The 16,010-nt window shown below is 36.1% G+C and overlaps 1 protein-coding gene across 5 annotated transcripts in view; it reads right to left on the bottom strand.

The window, feature by feature from the left end:
- Positions 1 to 16,010, bottom strand: part of LOC122190075 (activating transcription factor 7 interacting protein) — a 152,651-nt gene that overhangs the window by 66,891 nt on the left and 69,750 nt on the right. For 3 of the 5 annotated variants that reach the window (XM_042889777.1, XM_042889778.1, XM_042889779.1), the window contains exons 11-13: positions 4,978 to 5,056; positions 2,236 to 2,394; positions 1,545 to 1,730 (exon numbers count right to left, since the gene is read on the bottom strand). In XM_042889777.1, the coding sequence (XP_042745711.1) occupies positions 1,545 to 1,730; positions 2,236 to 2,394; positions 4,978 to 5,056 (424 nt within the window). The remainder of the gene's footprint in view (positions 1 to 1,544; positions 1,731 to 2,235; positions 2,395 to 4,977; positions 5,057 to 16,010) is intronic. The other 2 variants (XM_042889781.1, XM_042889780.1) reach the window with 1 other exon arrangement.

Below are 16,010 nucleotides of genomic sequence, written 5' to 3'. Positions count from 1 at the left end.
TTTATTGGAAACCTTCTTGAGAATTTTTGAGCAGATTCTATCAATGGACCAGCAGAACAACGCTACAAAGAGATCTACTGTTGTCTGATCTCATCTGAAAAACACTCATTAAGTTCTCCTACAGAAAGCTTTAAAATAGCATATTATCTATTCTAAGTTCTTCAGCAACACCTTAAGAATCTTCCATGCGCGATACAAATTTGGTACAAAGTAGAAAATGCAACTAAAATAATTAAGTGACTCAAAACTCCTTCCAAAACAGCAGACAGACTGCACAGGTTTGACTTGCTGCTAAGAGTAACAGTGACAGAAACTAAGGTAGATTGAGGTTATCCTGCCTTTTATGGTCTTCTGCCACCAGGAACACAAGATGTAGAGGTACCTCTGAAAAGAAGAATATGGACTCAAGTGTGTGTGGAGCAGCAGTATTGTGAGTTTAAGAAATACAAACAAATACTCTGAAAGGAATGCTTATTTCCTCACAACCTGACATTCTATAGACATCGCTCAAGAACTGTCTGATCAAGTTCTGCTTAGCTAGCACTGCTGATTTTTCACAACCCCAGGCAATGCAAGTGAACCTAGTTGTAAGAGATGCTTAGAATTAAATGGCTACAAATATGCATGGATGTTCTTTTTTCTAAGAATTCAGAACCATAAATCTGGAGGACTTTATAGAGGCACAATCTCACACTGTTCAAGCACAGCGTTCTGAGCCTGACTTATATAGATGATGTCTAAGAAAATTCACTACCTGGATGTCACATAAATGTAACCTCAGTCTGTACAACAGAACAGAGAAACTTACGTTAAACCATGTTGAAAAAGCATAGTAGAGAAATTGTGGGGAGCATAGTAGAGAAATTGTGGGGAGCTAAAAAAGCAGTTTAAATCCCCCACTTAACAGCAAAATATAAACTACTATTTAACATCAAGGTTTTTATTGTGAAGATAGAGTTCTTAATTCATATATTTTTCTGCTATAGGAAGACACTAGTACGCTAGCAAAGTTTAGATGAACTTGCTGACATACCTAGACAAAGAAACACAATCACGCATCAGAAACTGATGCACTTGGTGAGAAATTATGTCTTGACTTAAAATATGAAAACTTGCTGGGCACAGGACATAAGAGATCATGACGGAATTTCAGATGGGAAATCAAACATTATTTACTACATACATATAGATTTTAATCTTGCAAGCTTAATAACAAAACATCCTCCAGAACAGCTGTGCTCATGACATTACTTTCTGATATCTTGTGAAGCACTCGGAATGCCATCCAGAGATACAGAGTTAGCAGAAGCAGTGTGTGAAATAACTTCATTCCATTTTTTCCTCATTTACGTAGTTGTAGTGTGAAATATTTCTTAATAGCTGGAAATTTTCTCAATTCTTTAGGTTAGTAAAAAAATAACCTCCAATTTGGACTAGTATTGTAAAACAAAACAAAACAACAACACAAAACAATCCACATCCATTAGGCAGAATGTATGAAGCTCTGCTGTGCTAGAATGTGCCTGGGAGAAAGAATCCCTTACCTCCAGCCTGTGGGTTGACTGGCCTTAAACTTGGACTTGGCATGACAGCTCCTCTTACAGAATTCTGAGCTGGTGGTGCGGGAATAGTGGTATAGACCACCTGATGGTTAGTTGGGGTTCGTGGTATAGGAAGTTTTGCAGCTGTTTGAGTCACTGGTCGATGAGTTACATTCACTGTTGTCGGAGCTGGAAAAAGAGAGACAAACCAAAACCTAGAATGTAATCCCAGAACATGCAAAATAAAAGCTATCGCCACAAAATTCTATCTGTTTCTGATAGTGCAAGAAAGGGGAAAATAGCATAAACAAATGGTAATGGTAATTTTCACCTGAAACAGTAACGATGTCAGCATATATCCAAATTCCAAACAGAACAGATAAAAATAATATCTCAAAGAATGAGACTGAAGAAAAAGAAACAAACCCTAATCCTCTATTGCTAATAAGTCCAAATATAGAAAAAAAAGATCATAAAAAACCCAACGATTACTATATCTGATCTGTGTAAATAAAAGTAGTTCTGAGGTCTGATAGCTGTGGAGAAGATAAAAATCACAACTGAATACAAGCAATTAAGAGTCCACAGAACTGATCAGTTCTAAGATGATTCTAATGCCCAACAATTATCTACAGAAAAAAAAACAACCAAACCCATAACAAAATAACAGACAAAATAACAGAAATGATGTTACCTGTAGGTAATACATGTATAGTGGTCTGGGAAGGCCCACTTGTTGGCACGCCTGTTTGCTGCAGAGGGTTTGGCTGCAAAGGTGGTAGGGGGCGAGACAAAGGCTGGGCAGGGATGCTCTGTGCTGTAGGAGGTGTCTGATTCTGCTTCTTGGCCTCTGCTTTAAAACAAAACAGCAATAACAATGACAACTGCAAACAGAACTATTACATCACAGATCTGTTCATTTCCTGTCGTTCAGATTATCAAAGAATATTTTCTAGCACATTTCTTTCATCTTTTCATTCTGCAAACCAAACTGTTAAAATTTCATTCAGTTCCTCACATTCATCATGTCAATTATTTTCCATCCTATACTCCATAATGTTTCATTCTATCATTATGAGGTTTCTGCGTAATTTGAAAACCTGATTTTTTCCACCAAGAAAGGAGTGGCCTAAACCTTAAAAAGGGCTTAAACATTGCTGTGTTAAACTTATTTTTTTAAGTAGTAATTCTTGTCTCCTCCTGGTGCCTATACCCTTTTTTTTGCTGACTCTTTCCTTTGTTTGATATGTTAGTCATCCATTTATTGCTGTTTTGAATTTTCATACTATTTTCTTAATAAAGGAAAATAGCTTTATTATTAAAAAAATTTAGAAGATTTTAAATTTTGTTTTGTCACATTGTCAACATGACTTACCCACTGATTGGGTCACACTGTCAATGTGACTCCCACTGACTGGGAGAACTGAGAAATACAGCACCTGTATTTGTATTTCACTATATGGCATCGTAAAACAATTTGAGTGCAAACCTGTATGTAAACAGACCTTTTGTCCACAAGGAGAACTGGGAAGCTGTATTTTTAAGCCAGATTAGACTAACAGTGGGCAGATAAGGCACCACCAAAAACTAGAGAACACAAAATTGAGAGTAAGTTTTAAGGGCAGCCATTCAAAAATGATTTGCCCTGACAAAACTGCACATGCAGCAACCACTAGTTTAGAAAAGAGCACACAATGTAGAAATAGAAAATATTACACTCTTGAGAATACATATCAGCAATATATTAAAGAACATGTTTAGAAACTATCAATCAAGTATGCTAATGAAGTTACATGCAAGAACAGGGCTAATGGCAGTGTGGCTCAAGATGTTTATTTATTTATGAGGAAGCGGAAAGTATTTTGATGATCACACTGTCTTTAACACCAGCTACTGACAGCTTAAAGTAGCAGTACCCTTCACAAACTCTTGTATGATAACCTAACACAATTCATGACTTCAAAAGTAATACAAAATAAATTGCAGACTTTCTGCATTGTCCCGTCTGTAGATTGAAGCTGAGCTACTTTGCTGAAGTCATTTGACAAAAACAATTTTCTTTCAGTGAACAAAGCAGCATATAGAAGAAGCAGTGAAGAGATCCTTGTTTTGAAAATACAAAGTGAGATATTTCCTGCTGTTTCATAAAGTAACAGGTCTTGTGATTAGTTCAATCTTCTTGTATTTCATATTGGTATGAGAGACTTCTCAGTGTCCAGCAAATTCCTTCAAGAGATTACTATAGAGATGTACACACACAGTCACTTTGAATAGTCACTTACAGATTTCTACACACTATAAATGCCACTGCATCATTTAAATGATGCATAATTTGAATGAGTGCATTCTTAGTCATGATCTAGAGAAGATGTGCTCATGATCCAACCAGTAGGAATCCAGACATACTACTCCTATAAAAGGGTCATTCAGATAACAAGGACAGTCTGGGCTAACATGAATTTTTCTGTTTTTATCTCACATGGAAGCATGATCATTTATCCCTAACAAATTGAGAGTCCTGCTGAGATTCCAGCTGTGGAAACTAGGTCAGGATTCTACCAGCTAGAAACTAGGAAAGATAACCGATTTAGGTACCCCTAGCAAAAGGTTATTTAGTGGTGTAAATAAAAAATCAGCAAGGAAAAATGAAGACGAAGTACACAGTAAGCACAGAGTTAAGGTCAGAAGTAATGTAGGAACTGTTCCAATGCAAAATGAACAAAATATCATCTTCACTAAAAATATGGAACTCGAGAGAAAGGACAATTTGATTTCTGGAAATGAACATAAAATGAAAATCATCACTACTGAGGTGCAGGTGTAGAGCAAAACTAAAAATCTAAACCACAACATGGAAAAGAAGAGGGGCTAATTTCCATGCAACAAAATGGGCTTGCAACACTGCAGTCAGAGCAATGAGGTGCAACCGCACTGTCAAAGGATGTAAAAGCACAACTGTATTTAATGTTGGCACACAGACACAAAGCAGAGAACAGATCAGATCTTCATTTGTTATTTACACAAAGTTGTTTATTTAGGAGGAAAAAAAGGATTAGAAATTCTAACAATCTAATGCCTGAATGCCAACTGTAAAAAGTCTTTAATTATTCAGTCAACAAAATCTGTCTAGAGGAGGTTTTAAAAATGTAATAGTTTAAACTTCTCAAATTACTTCAGATTATTTATTTCTAACAGATTTAAACATAGAAAGCAACATCTCTTAAAGGAAAAAGGCAAAACCTTAAAGACAGTATTTTATACTAAGCAGAACTCCTTTTGTTTAAGGCCTATCAGAATTCTCTAGTCACCGCCCTGCTTTACAGAAACAGCAGAGAATAAAAAACACTGAACTGAAACTCCTTCCTATCATTCAAGGGCACGAAATAATACTTGCAGCTCAACTGTCCCAGCTGTCAGGAAAATCTTTTACACTTACCTTGAGAAGAGACATCATCCTCATCATCCAGTGTAAGGTCAATGACACTTCCTGAATCGCTTCCTGTGACCTTCCCGCTCTGAAAGACAAAACTCCTTCATTTTGCAAAAGCAAATCCAGGGAACACAGATGGAAAAGGGATATGAACTGAACACTGAGTAAGTGAGGTCTCAGAACTGAAGCACTTATTATGAAGAAACTGATGCATTAAGCAGTAGGAGGAGATTTCAAACAAACTTCTCTGGACTTGGAAAAACAGGCAAAAACCAACTGTATGGATTTCAGTATCGAATACTGAACTATCTCTTAACTTAATGACCAGTAGTATGTTGTTATTTTACAGGTAAATACATTAACAAAATGGTATTATTGAGTATTTTTCAGTTATGACCCTTGTAGTATTTTAATCCAATTGTGCTTTTGTTTATGGTAGTATAATCTTTTGACACAACAGTCACTGGGACAATGTGGGACAATGTATTACTCATCTTGAGATAGTTCAGCCTGCACGCCTACAGTGACACTGACTTCAGAGTATGAAAACCTCTTATGCAACCCATATGCTGATAAAACAGGTCATCAAAAGCCACCAGAAAATTCCAATAGTTTCCAGCTTTTAACTTCTTTATAGTATTTTATCCATCATCACAGATTTCAATATTCTGTCATCCTACATATAAAACTATTTGCGTCTACCTCTTCAGAGAAGATAATTTCTGAAGGCTAAATGTTATAAAAACCCAGTGGGCCATCAAACAAGATTTATCTTCTGGATCAACAGATCCTTTAAACAGACTGTTTAGACTGTTTACAGGAACCACCGAACTTTTTATTTAGCTGATGGAATAAATAATGGAAGAAAAATCCTAGGTTTGTCTGGGTTTTTAAAAAAGCTTTCTAGAACAGATGTGGAATGACATGAATATCTGATATCTTAAACTTGAAGTAGAATTTGGTTGTGCAGAAGAAATTACCATTTGTTGCTGGACTGAACTGTTACTGACTTACAGATTGCAGTCAATTCCTTGGGACAAACAAGGGGTTAGGAAAACAATTACCAAAATCACTGAATAATTAATATGAAAAATAGTGTAAGTTATCAGCCACACACAATCAGCGTGATAAAGCTTAACAAGATTCAGGTGTTACTGTGTGGTCTAATAGGGACAGATGCAAAAAGCCCAAGGATTGAGATCATCTGCTCTATGAACTTAGAGTAAAGTAAAGCCTTTACTGAAGTCTTCAAGACAGTTCTCATACTGGTAAAGCTTTGAGGAGGGAGAAAAGAGGTATCACTAAATGCAATGAAAGCAGTCTCTGAATTACTGGTCATTGGATTTGGAAGGCCTGACACGAATGATCATTATGCATTCAGATTATAATAAGATTTCTACTGAAGTTCTGATGCTGCCATTGATGAAATTCTGCTAATAACTTGGATGGCATAAAATATGAAGAACAGCGAAGTACTTAAGATCCAAGATGACAGAGGTGACTTCTGCAGGGATTCTGTCTTTGCTCTACATAGAGAAACATCTTTCAGATCTATTCATGGAATTCTTCAGTTGAGAGATTTCTATTTCAAAGACCTTCCAGCTTCAGTTTTCTTCATGTGATGACCTGATTTAACCACTTGAAGCTTAGGATAAATGTCACATTCAAATAACCAATAGCTACTTGATTAGCATAAAATCAAGAGGAATTTCATTCCAACTTGATAATCTTCCCAGTCAGTGATGTGATTTTAAATGATGGTTTTCTTTGCTAGGAGAAAGCAGACTGAAAAAGGAGGGAGATCTATGAGCTGGAGAAAGAATAAACTAACACTAAACAATTCATTTTTCCCCCATGACAGAATCTATTTGTCTGAAGTAATTTCCTTCAATTCTTCTTCCACAAAGAAATTCAAATCCCTGGAGAAAAATACTCTTTATGAAACTGTTTTGAAGCCCTACTTATCCGTGTCAGCTGAGAAAGTTCTTTGAATTTCCAATATTGCATGAAACTTTGATTTTGATGTGTCTGGGAGGCCAGAATCTTGAGTTATGCAACGCTAAACAAATAATCCAATTGAGCCAATTATGTCTCAAGAATGCAGTTTTCAGAAGAACAGAACTGTGAGTTAACCACATTATTCAAGTTTTTCTACAGAACAACCCTGGCAGAAATCTCCTTAGTAAAAATATCTTAAAGTTGTTACATTTCCTTCCACAACCTGTACTAAAACTGTGGACCTAAAGGGCAGTTTTGCATGGTGCTCTCTTATACAACCCCCAGTTCCACTTCCAGAGCACACGCTCCAGATAAAACAAGAGGAAGCAGCAGTCCACACAGCGCACTATGAAGTCTTCACTCCTCAGAGCTAGATTCCTCTAATTCACCTGCCATGCATCTCCTGTGAATGAAATTTAGGGCTGTGGGAAAATTATAAGGTAACCTGAAATGCTGAAAATGGTGCATGTTGTGTCACCAAAGAAAAGTATGTAGAAGGGTATGGGGTTGTCAGGGTATTCCTTCACAGAACAGTCTGTTGATTATGCCTGTCATAGAGGTCAGAATTCTGGCTATTCAAAGTATCAGTCAACATTTAAGAGGAGGAGCAGACACCATTTCTACATTCTGTAGGATTCACATAGTTTTCAGATTCTTACAGATCTCTCAAATCCAGGAAAGGGAACAGTAAGAGATTTAGGAAGAATGGAGAATTAGGGATTGGAAGTCTAGTTTACATTTCCTCATAGGGAAGTTAGACATCTCCATGACCAGACAGAGTTATTGTTTATTAGGTGTTTCTGGAGTGCTGTTGCTTACCACATGAATGGTTAAGAGCTACGAATGGAACCACTTGGAATCACCCCTGCCAGAAGGAATAACGTCCTGTGCCCAACTACCAATATCATGACTCTTTTAGTCAGAAATTATCTCTGGAATTGTTTATTTTTTATTTTTTTCCTACAAGGACTTGCAAAAGCTCTATTTTATAATAGAACCACATCTGAAGAAAGGCTAGAAACAAAACTGCTCTTACTCCTGCAAAATGAAGGAAGGGGATTCTGAGGAAGGGTCTGCCCTGTTGTGCATCAGAAAAGGAGAGTTATACAAGCCAAACCACTCAGAGCAAAACCATGAACTAGCGTAGCAAGGTTTGTGTCACTTGTGAAGTGAAAGGAAGTGTAACAATGGACTTCCAAACATGTATGAACCACCTTCTCATTTAGGTAAAAATCTGAAATAAGAAAATAAGTTTTTCATCTCCTAATATTATACTTCAGCAAGCACTGAGGCAGAAACTAGTACCACAGAAAAGCATTTTGATCTGCTGACTTTTCAGCTTTCTCCAAACACAGGAATATCAAGAATTCCTGTACATGCTCCACCTGATCTCAATAGAAGAACAAGATGATACAACTATGATACAACACTTTTTCCCTCAGGACAACCACAGTAGTGAAACAGTTCAAAGCATTTCATGAGAACCCAAAATGTATGCGTTGTGCCTTATTTCACATTTTGCCTAGCAAATCTGAGTAACAGAAGTCAGCGGCCTAGAATAAACTGGAACTGAAACTAAATAACTGAGGTAAGATGAAGTGATCCGTATCTACTTGGAACACGTCAGTAAAACTAACAATTTTATTAAAGCAAACAAAACCACAGCCAACAATACCAAAACCTCTGAAACCACCTTTTCTCATTTTTGACAGAACTAGAGCATTAGTCTTCCAAGTGACAGAAATCAGCTGCACAGAAATCTGTTTACAGTAGCATCTGTGTAGTTTCCAGAAATCATGACATAAGAAGTTTATAAGAAGTTTAAAATAAACTTAAATTGCCATATTGCCTTTTCCATCATCTGTACCAGTTTATGCATGTTAACACATATGCCGTTCATCTGGGAATAAGAGGAAGTGCTCCAAAAAGCTGTCATTCACACATCTGCTTTGGACCTGTTTTATCCAGAGCTAACAAGACAAGCACAAATAGGCAAGAGTGAGACCTGAACCACAACTGCATCTCACCTGCCTTAGTTTTAATCTTTTTCTGCTCACATAAATCAGCTGGGAGTGTAGCAATTTTACACAAAGCAAGTTAACATCATATGCCTCAAGAAAGTAAGCATTAATACTATGTGCTTGCTGTCAGAACACCAAAGACCTGCAAGACCTGCACTGACCAAGTTCCCATCTAAGTTTCCAGTGACAATGAAACAGGAACATAAATTTAACAAAATGTAGAAGCACAGTTGATAGAAGTAAGTGGGTGTTTGCAGGCAACACATTAAACAATTAAGCCTGAAAACACAATTAGTCAAAGAAATTTGTTGGCACTCGTATGTTTCAAAGGTGCAAATATGGTTTTCAAACTTTAAATAAAAATATAAACTAACTAATAACAGCATTTGCATCTATTTAAAATCAGATTTTATATGACCTGCAATAAATCTGCATCAAGCATTTGTTTTCTGATTACATTTGAAATATTTCTTACACATTTATTTCTGCAGTTATCTTTCTGCAATTACTGTAATATGGAATTCATTCTAAAAAAGTGACTAGAAAGTGAAGAGAATTTTCATTTAAAACATATTCTTCAACAATTTATTTTTTGGGAGAGGAGAGGTGATCCTACTATCAAATGTCAGAATTCACAGATAAATGTGACAAAAATTTAGAAAGACAACAAGAAAAACACAAGACTTCATCTCTTACTGACTTTGTAATTTTAATAGTCACATCTTTATTCTTCATCTGTCACTGAACTTTCATTTGCAACTGTTTTGCATAAAAGCAATGTATCTTGTAACTGAACACTTCATAGATCAGTGCAATGTAGATCTGTCTAAGAAGATTCATGCAAATTAATGTATGTTGGAGCTCAAAAGCAAAACATGAGGTGAAATGAATGCAGAAGGGTTGCAATGTATGATTAAGAGCAGAAACAAAGGTGAAAAAAGAAAGCAAAAGGAAGAAAAAATACAGGAAATGAGAATTACAAGCCAAGGAGCAGCTAAGCATGAACCACTTCAAATACTAGACTGCGTGAGTCTTCTGTAATGACTTTTCAATGTTGTGCATTTTTCCCCAAAAAGCTAGCCAAGCAGAAGGAATCTCACAGTTTGAAAACTGTGCTCTTCAAAGACTATCTCTCAAATTCCACATCCTCTGCTGTGGTTTCTTCAATTCACAGTACGTCTACACCAACATTTAACAATATGGAATTACCTTCAGCTTTGGTTGTATGCCAAACAATCCACCCAAGCATCTACCTTGGCAGGTATGGAGGATAATTATTTTAATACTGAGCAGTTCTTTCACATAATTTGTGAAAGCAAAAGCAAAAGCGTAAATTTTCTTTCAAATATCTGAGTTAATCCTTTTAAGTCCTGAATCAGAGGTTGTCATATCTCTCAACACTGCTTGACAAAGTGATTGGAAAAGGGGAACGAGCCTTCATCCTATGGAGGTGTCTTTTGTCAGCCATGAAAGATATCCCTTCAAGAAGGATTTGGTATGTTATCTGGACAAGTGGACCAGCATGGAGAAAATCAGTACCCAAGGGCATTAGTTGTGGTGGAGGTGAGCTATACTGCTAACCTAGACAATGAACAGTTACATCAAGATCTAGATGACATTAAGTGCTCACGACTAATGTGGCAGAAATGTGTACAGAGTGCACCATCACCACATGCCAACACACTGGCAGTACTGACCTGGAAAGACTGCAAAAAGCCAAAAACGGATGAAGTGGCCAGCCTACTCTGATGACATAAAGAAAACTTCTCTTCTTCCTATGGGCACATGTTTCAGCTGTGAAGAAACTGTCCCAGGAGTGCCGGCAATTCAGACATTATGTCCTATTCCTCACCTGTATGGACTACTGTCTCTGCTATTAGAAGTAAGCATTCTGCTCGGGGGAGGAAATATATACTCACCATGTGCCACTCTGTGGTTTTATCTTTGTGAACATGGAGAGGATATAAGTAAGAGGAATGGAAAATCTACTTTGACCCTAGAGGTATGGGTATATGAGTTGTAAGTAAAACAACTGAAAAAGGCTGGTCTTCCAGGAAAATGGCCACTCCAAGTTCCAGCAGGCAGTTTCCCAGACAGAGAAAACGGTCTGATCTCATTTTTGACTTTGATAATGAGCCTTAAAGTTTGCATTCACAAGAAATGAGTAACAAAATAACCAGAAGAAGAGCAGCCCTGCCTTCAGACAGGTGGAGAAAAGGGACAATTGGGTTTATCAGACTGGATTTGATGGTCTGACATATCAGAACTGCGGAGCAAAAGGCCCAAGTGGATGCTGGTGTACAGCATACCTTAAGGCCATCAAGTTATAAAGGGGCAGAACTCATCTGTATCTCTGCAGTGACAGGCACATCCAGAAGCTAACTACTGAAAGGCCAAATTAGCCTCATTGGGAATGAGTGCATTTTTCTCAGTTCCTCTGGCAGCAGAGTAGAGCCACACTACATACTATATACATGCAGTCATCACCGCGATTTTTTTCTCCCTTTTCTTTCTTACTTTTCTGCCTTAAAAAATAGCTTTTATTTCAACCCAATAGTTCTATTTTATTTTTCCCCCAGTTCTCTCCCCCATCCCACTTCAGGGAGAGTGAGCAAATGGCTATGGGGTGCTTAACTGCCTGCTGGGTTAAATCATGAGAGGAAAAAAAAAGTTACTCCATTTTCACAAAAAAACAAATACAAGAAAGGAGCCTGAATTTAAAGGTCAAGGACCAAAGCACATATGGCAGATGATGTTGAGAAAAGAACGGAACTTTTTCTATTATAACTATTATTACAAAATTTAACCAAAACAGAAGTGGTTAGAACATCACAATATACATGTAAATAGCAAACTACTGACAAAGCTGGGGAACAGATCTCTGAACAGAAAATCTCTGAACAAAAAATGTTATCTGTTACATCATTTTACACAACACCACACATACACAGGCAAACATGCACATAACAAAATGTGGATTCTGGTATTCTGCATATGAACTCCTCTATTCAAATACAGTAATACAGTATATGCGTGATCTTTTTTGTTTTGAATTTTGATATTATATAACGCCATGGGTCAATTCATCACACAAATAACAATGCTGTATATTGTAATGCCACCTGCTTTTCATAAAGGAACATTTCAGCAAGTAAAAGTGAAAAACAGAAAAAAAATCAAACAACACAAATCAACTCTAGGATAGTAAAACTCAGAATACTGAAGATCATTTGTAGCACACTGACAAAGCGCAGAAAATTTTATTATTAATGCTTTTTAGATCAACAAAACTGAAAAAAAATCTGGGAGTTATAAAACTATCATGAACCATCACACCACTACAGTCGTACATGACGCACCAAGGCATTATATAATAGCAAAATCGATTTGAAATTATGGAAAGTGATGTTAAAAATATGTGCTGGAAATAGCATGTGTGTAGTGGTGATACTGAGTTTGTATGATAAAAACAAAGCTCACATCCACATACAAACCCACAGATTTCAAGCACAGGCTAAGTAGCTATGGAAAACATTTTTTTAGTACATTCATGAGTATAATTCTGTTACAGACTGCTTCAAACTTCTCACCCCTTAACACTTATCAATTCCAATATAGTGGCTCTCACAACATTAAAATAATTAGGCAATCCTCGCAAAGCTGTCATGAAAATTTATTTGTCCAATTCATTTGTCATCTCTTATCACAGTATAAATGATAATGCAATAAGCTAACAGTTTACTTAGTTTGTATTCTGCACAAACAAAATTTCACAGGGCTGCAATACTTATTTTGATAGTGTGCGGTTGCTTAATTGTGTGTAACTCAAACACTCTCAGCAGACATTTTACATATTGCATTTACCAGACCATTCCCCTTACTCTAATTCAGTACTGCGCAATGTTTTCTACAGCATAACAAAACAAATATGGAAAAACTGAGGAATCTGTCTTAGTAATCTCTGTATGTTTTATACTCTCTCATTTCTTTGTTGCAAAGATCAGACATCAGCTCTGCTATGCCCATCAATAAGAAACATAAATCAGGAAGCATAACTAAAACCCTCTTTGGTAGAAAGATTTTTTTAGTGGTTATCGTAATTCCAAAATAAAAACTATAAAGGACCATTTGATGTAATGCTTAAAGCATCTGTGTACCGCTGTGATTTCTTCTTTAATCAAATAGTTAAAGGGTATATAATAAACACAGACTTGCACACACATTTCTTTACTGGCTCTTACTCTCTTAAGGTGAAACATCTACCCTCTTTCCCCAAAGACTGCTGAAAGTTTCAAAACAATATCATATGGGATGGCCACTTTGAACAGCAACCATATTACTAATCATTAAATGTATTTTAATTATAGCATGTTTCAGTTTAATAAAACTTTTTATAGCTATTATTCGTTCACAGTGCAATGACACCAACAGTTTAACGTTTCAATAAAACTCTTGATTTTTTGGCCCAAACTGACAAATTGGAGCCTATAAAACACAACTACAAGTCCTTACTGAAAGCTTTTCTCAGCAGCTAGGAGTTGTTTTAAATAACACAGGTACAATCTCAAGGAAAGACAACCTCTGTAATAATGAATTTTAAAAATAATCTGAAAAATTCCCAAGAGGACATCATACAGCTGAATTGAATTGCTGTTGTAAGGAAAAAAAAATAGCTAATTCATTCTTGTAGGACCTTTAAACTTCTAACATCTTAAGAATTTAGAGTTCAAATTAGTCTCAGGTAAAGGTTCCACCTTATAGATGAGAGCTAGCTGCATTTTAAATAGCAGAAACATCATCGTACATTCAGAGACAAAAATCAAGTATCCCATTCTACATATATAATTACACATTTATTTTCAGTGACCAAACTATGAAACGCATTTTCACCAGTAATGGTTCAACAACATAGAATTAATAGCTGTTAATACTTTTAAGCTGGTATGTCCCCTTTGTTCACTCTGTTTCCCAATAGACATTCACAAAGTTTGTTACACATTGCAAATAAAGGGAAAAAAAAGTTATAGATGCACTTTAATAGCATTTTACCAGATACATTTCCAATAGTCACAGAAATACCTTCAACTGCAGAGAACCAAACAAATCAAGGTACGTCACAAACATTGGGAAATGGATTGGACACTGGTGGATTTTTCATTTGAAATCATATTAGCTGAAAAGCTGAAATGCACAGATTAAATTTAAACTGAAAAAAAGATGTACTCCACAAAAGGATAAAGTGCATCCAGGGCATGGAGCAGGGAAAAAAAGACTATCTGCCCAACTTGATTTAATAAATATAACTCAAAAAGACTGATTCTATGTTCACCATTTTTAACATACCCAACATCATTCAAGTCTACTCACTGTTATGTTATATCACAAAATGTTAATAAGTCACTTTAATAGACTCCCACAGTATACTGTGCTATATTATACATTATATAGAACATTTTTAATTCCTGTATCTATAATTGGGATTCATAATAAAATACTTTGAAACTATTATAAAGATTTGTTATATAATTATAAATCCTTTTGCCCCTAACAACAACATGTACTGTAATAAATTAAAAGTGCTTGTCACGCCTTCAGAAATACAATCCTATGACCTTAGGCACTGGAATGGCCTTTGGCAAAATTACTGGGACCAAGTTGCAATCTTTCTATTTCTGTGTACACAGGAAAAAGTTGGAAGTTCAGAGACTACCACTAACACATAAGATGCCCCCTCTCCCTAAATCAATGCAGCCATTCCTTTTGGAGCAATAAGCAGAGGAAGGCTGAAAAGGGAGAAGTAGTAGCACAGCAAAACTATCCATCCAAGCTGCTTCCTGCTAACTCCTAACTATACTAACCCAGGCAGTATGTAATTATCAAAATCTTGCAGTTCAGGACTGTCTTCAATTATCTGACACTCTACACAACTGAGATCTTCAGAGAGCTCTTCAGAGGTGTGGACACAGGAAAAGTGCATATAGTGAGGAATATTTACCTTTTACAATCTCCCACATTGCAGATCACAATATTTTAAAGCAGGGATGAATTACTTACACAACAATGAAAGAAAAAAACAACACGACACACTGTAAGATACTGCACTAACATAATAAAATAAAAAATGAAGGTACTACTTAACGGAAATTTCCAAACTTACAAAAAACCCACAAAGAACAGAAGTTCTACGTTCCCAGTACATGTACTGAAGCCTCACTATAAAAACGAGATGTAAAACTAAAATATTTATGAAATGTCACAGTCATTTCCCACTGTTTTCAGAATCAGCTTCAATGTGGAAAATGGAATTTAATCAATGACATAGCAGCTCTTGTTGAAAATACAAGCTTAGTTGACTTCGTTAAGGCTAAGTACAGTTTTTCTGCAACTGAAATGAAAAATGAATTTTATGAGAAATCTAATTAGAAAAGTCAAGAATGACAGATAATACATTTATTTCAATGTATATTTGCTACATTCTGTTTTTTTTTTAACTGAAATGTAAATTATGATCCAATGGTGTCTTACAAATAATGATAAACATACGTAGTGGAAAGGAAAAAAAAAACCTCATGCTGTGATTCTCTGCTGCCACTGCCACTGAGTAGCAATTCATGCCAATATTTTGAACAGATTTCATGATCACAGTTCATAGTCTGCTCTATAATAAATGGGATTTATTTGATATTTTCTGAGAGGAAAAGGAAAGACTTCTTTCCCCACACTACTACACACATAGCCAAAGCTGAATTTACAGAAGCAGCCAAACACACATTCTGTTCGCCTGCTTCAGCTTTTCTAGAAACACATGCAGCAAGATCAATATAAAACTTTGGGTGGGAGGAAAAACAGGGAAGATTTTAAATTGTAGAAGGCTAGAAATGTACTCTATTAGTTATAACTAACTCTATTAATCTTTCCACTAATATTTAACACCATCTCCAGCTCTTTTAAAGCAATACTACTTCTAGCCCAAGCCAAGAGTGCACCTAGTAATACTGCAGTTAGTAACAGCTTAGAAGT

This window comes from Lagopus leucura, unplaced genomic scaffold, assembly GCF_019238085.1.
Source record: "Lagopus leucura isolate 7727_CA_CO unplaced genomic scaffold, USGS_WTPT01 Super-Scaffold_100159, whole genome shotgun sequence".
NCBI lineage: Eukaryota > Metazoa > Chordata > Aves > Galliformes > Phasianidae > Lagopus > Lagopus leucura.
The sequence above is the reverse complement of the archived record's forward strand: the minus strand, read 5'-3'. Positions and strand labels throughout refer to the sequence as shown.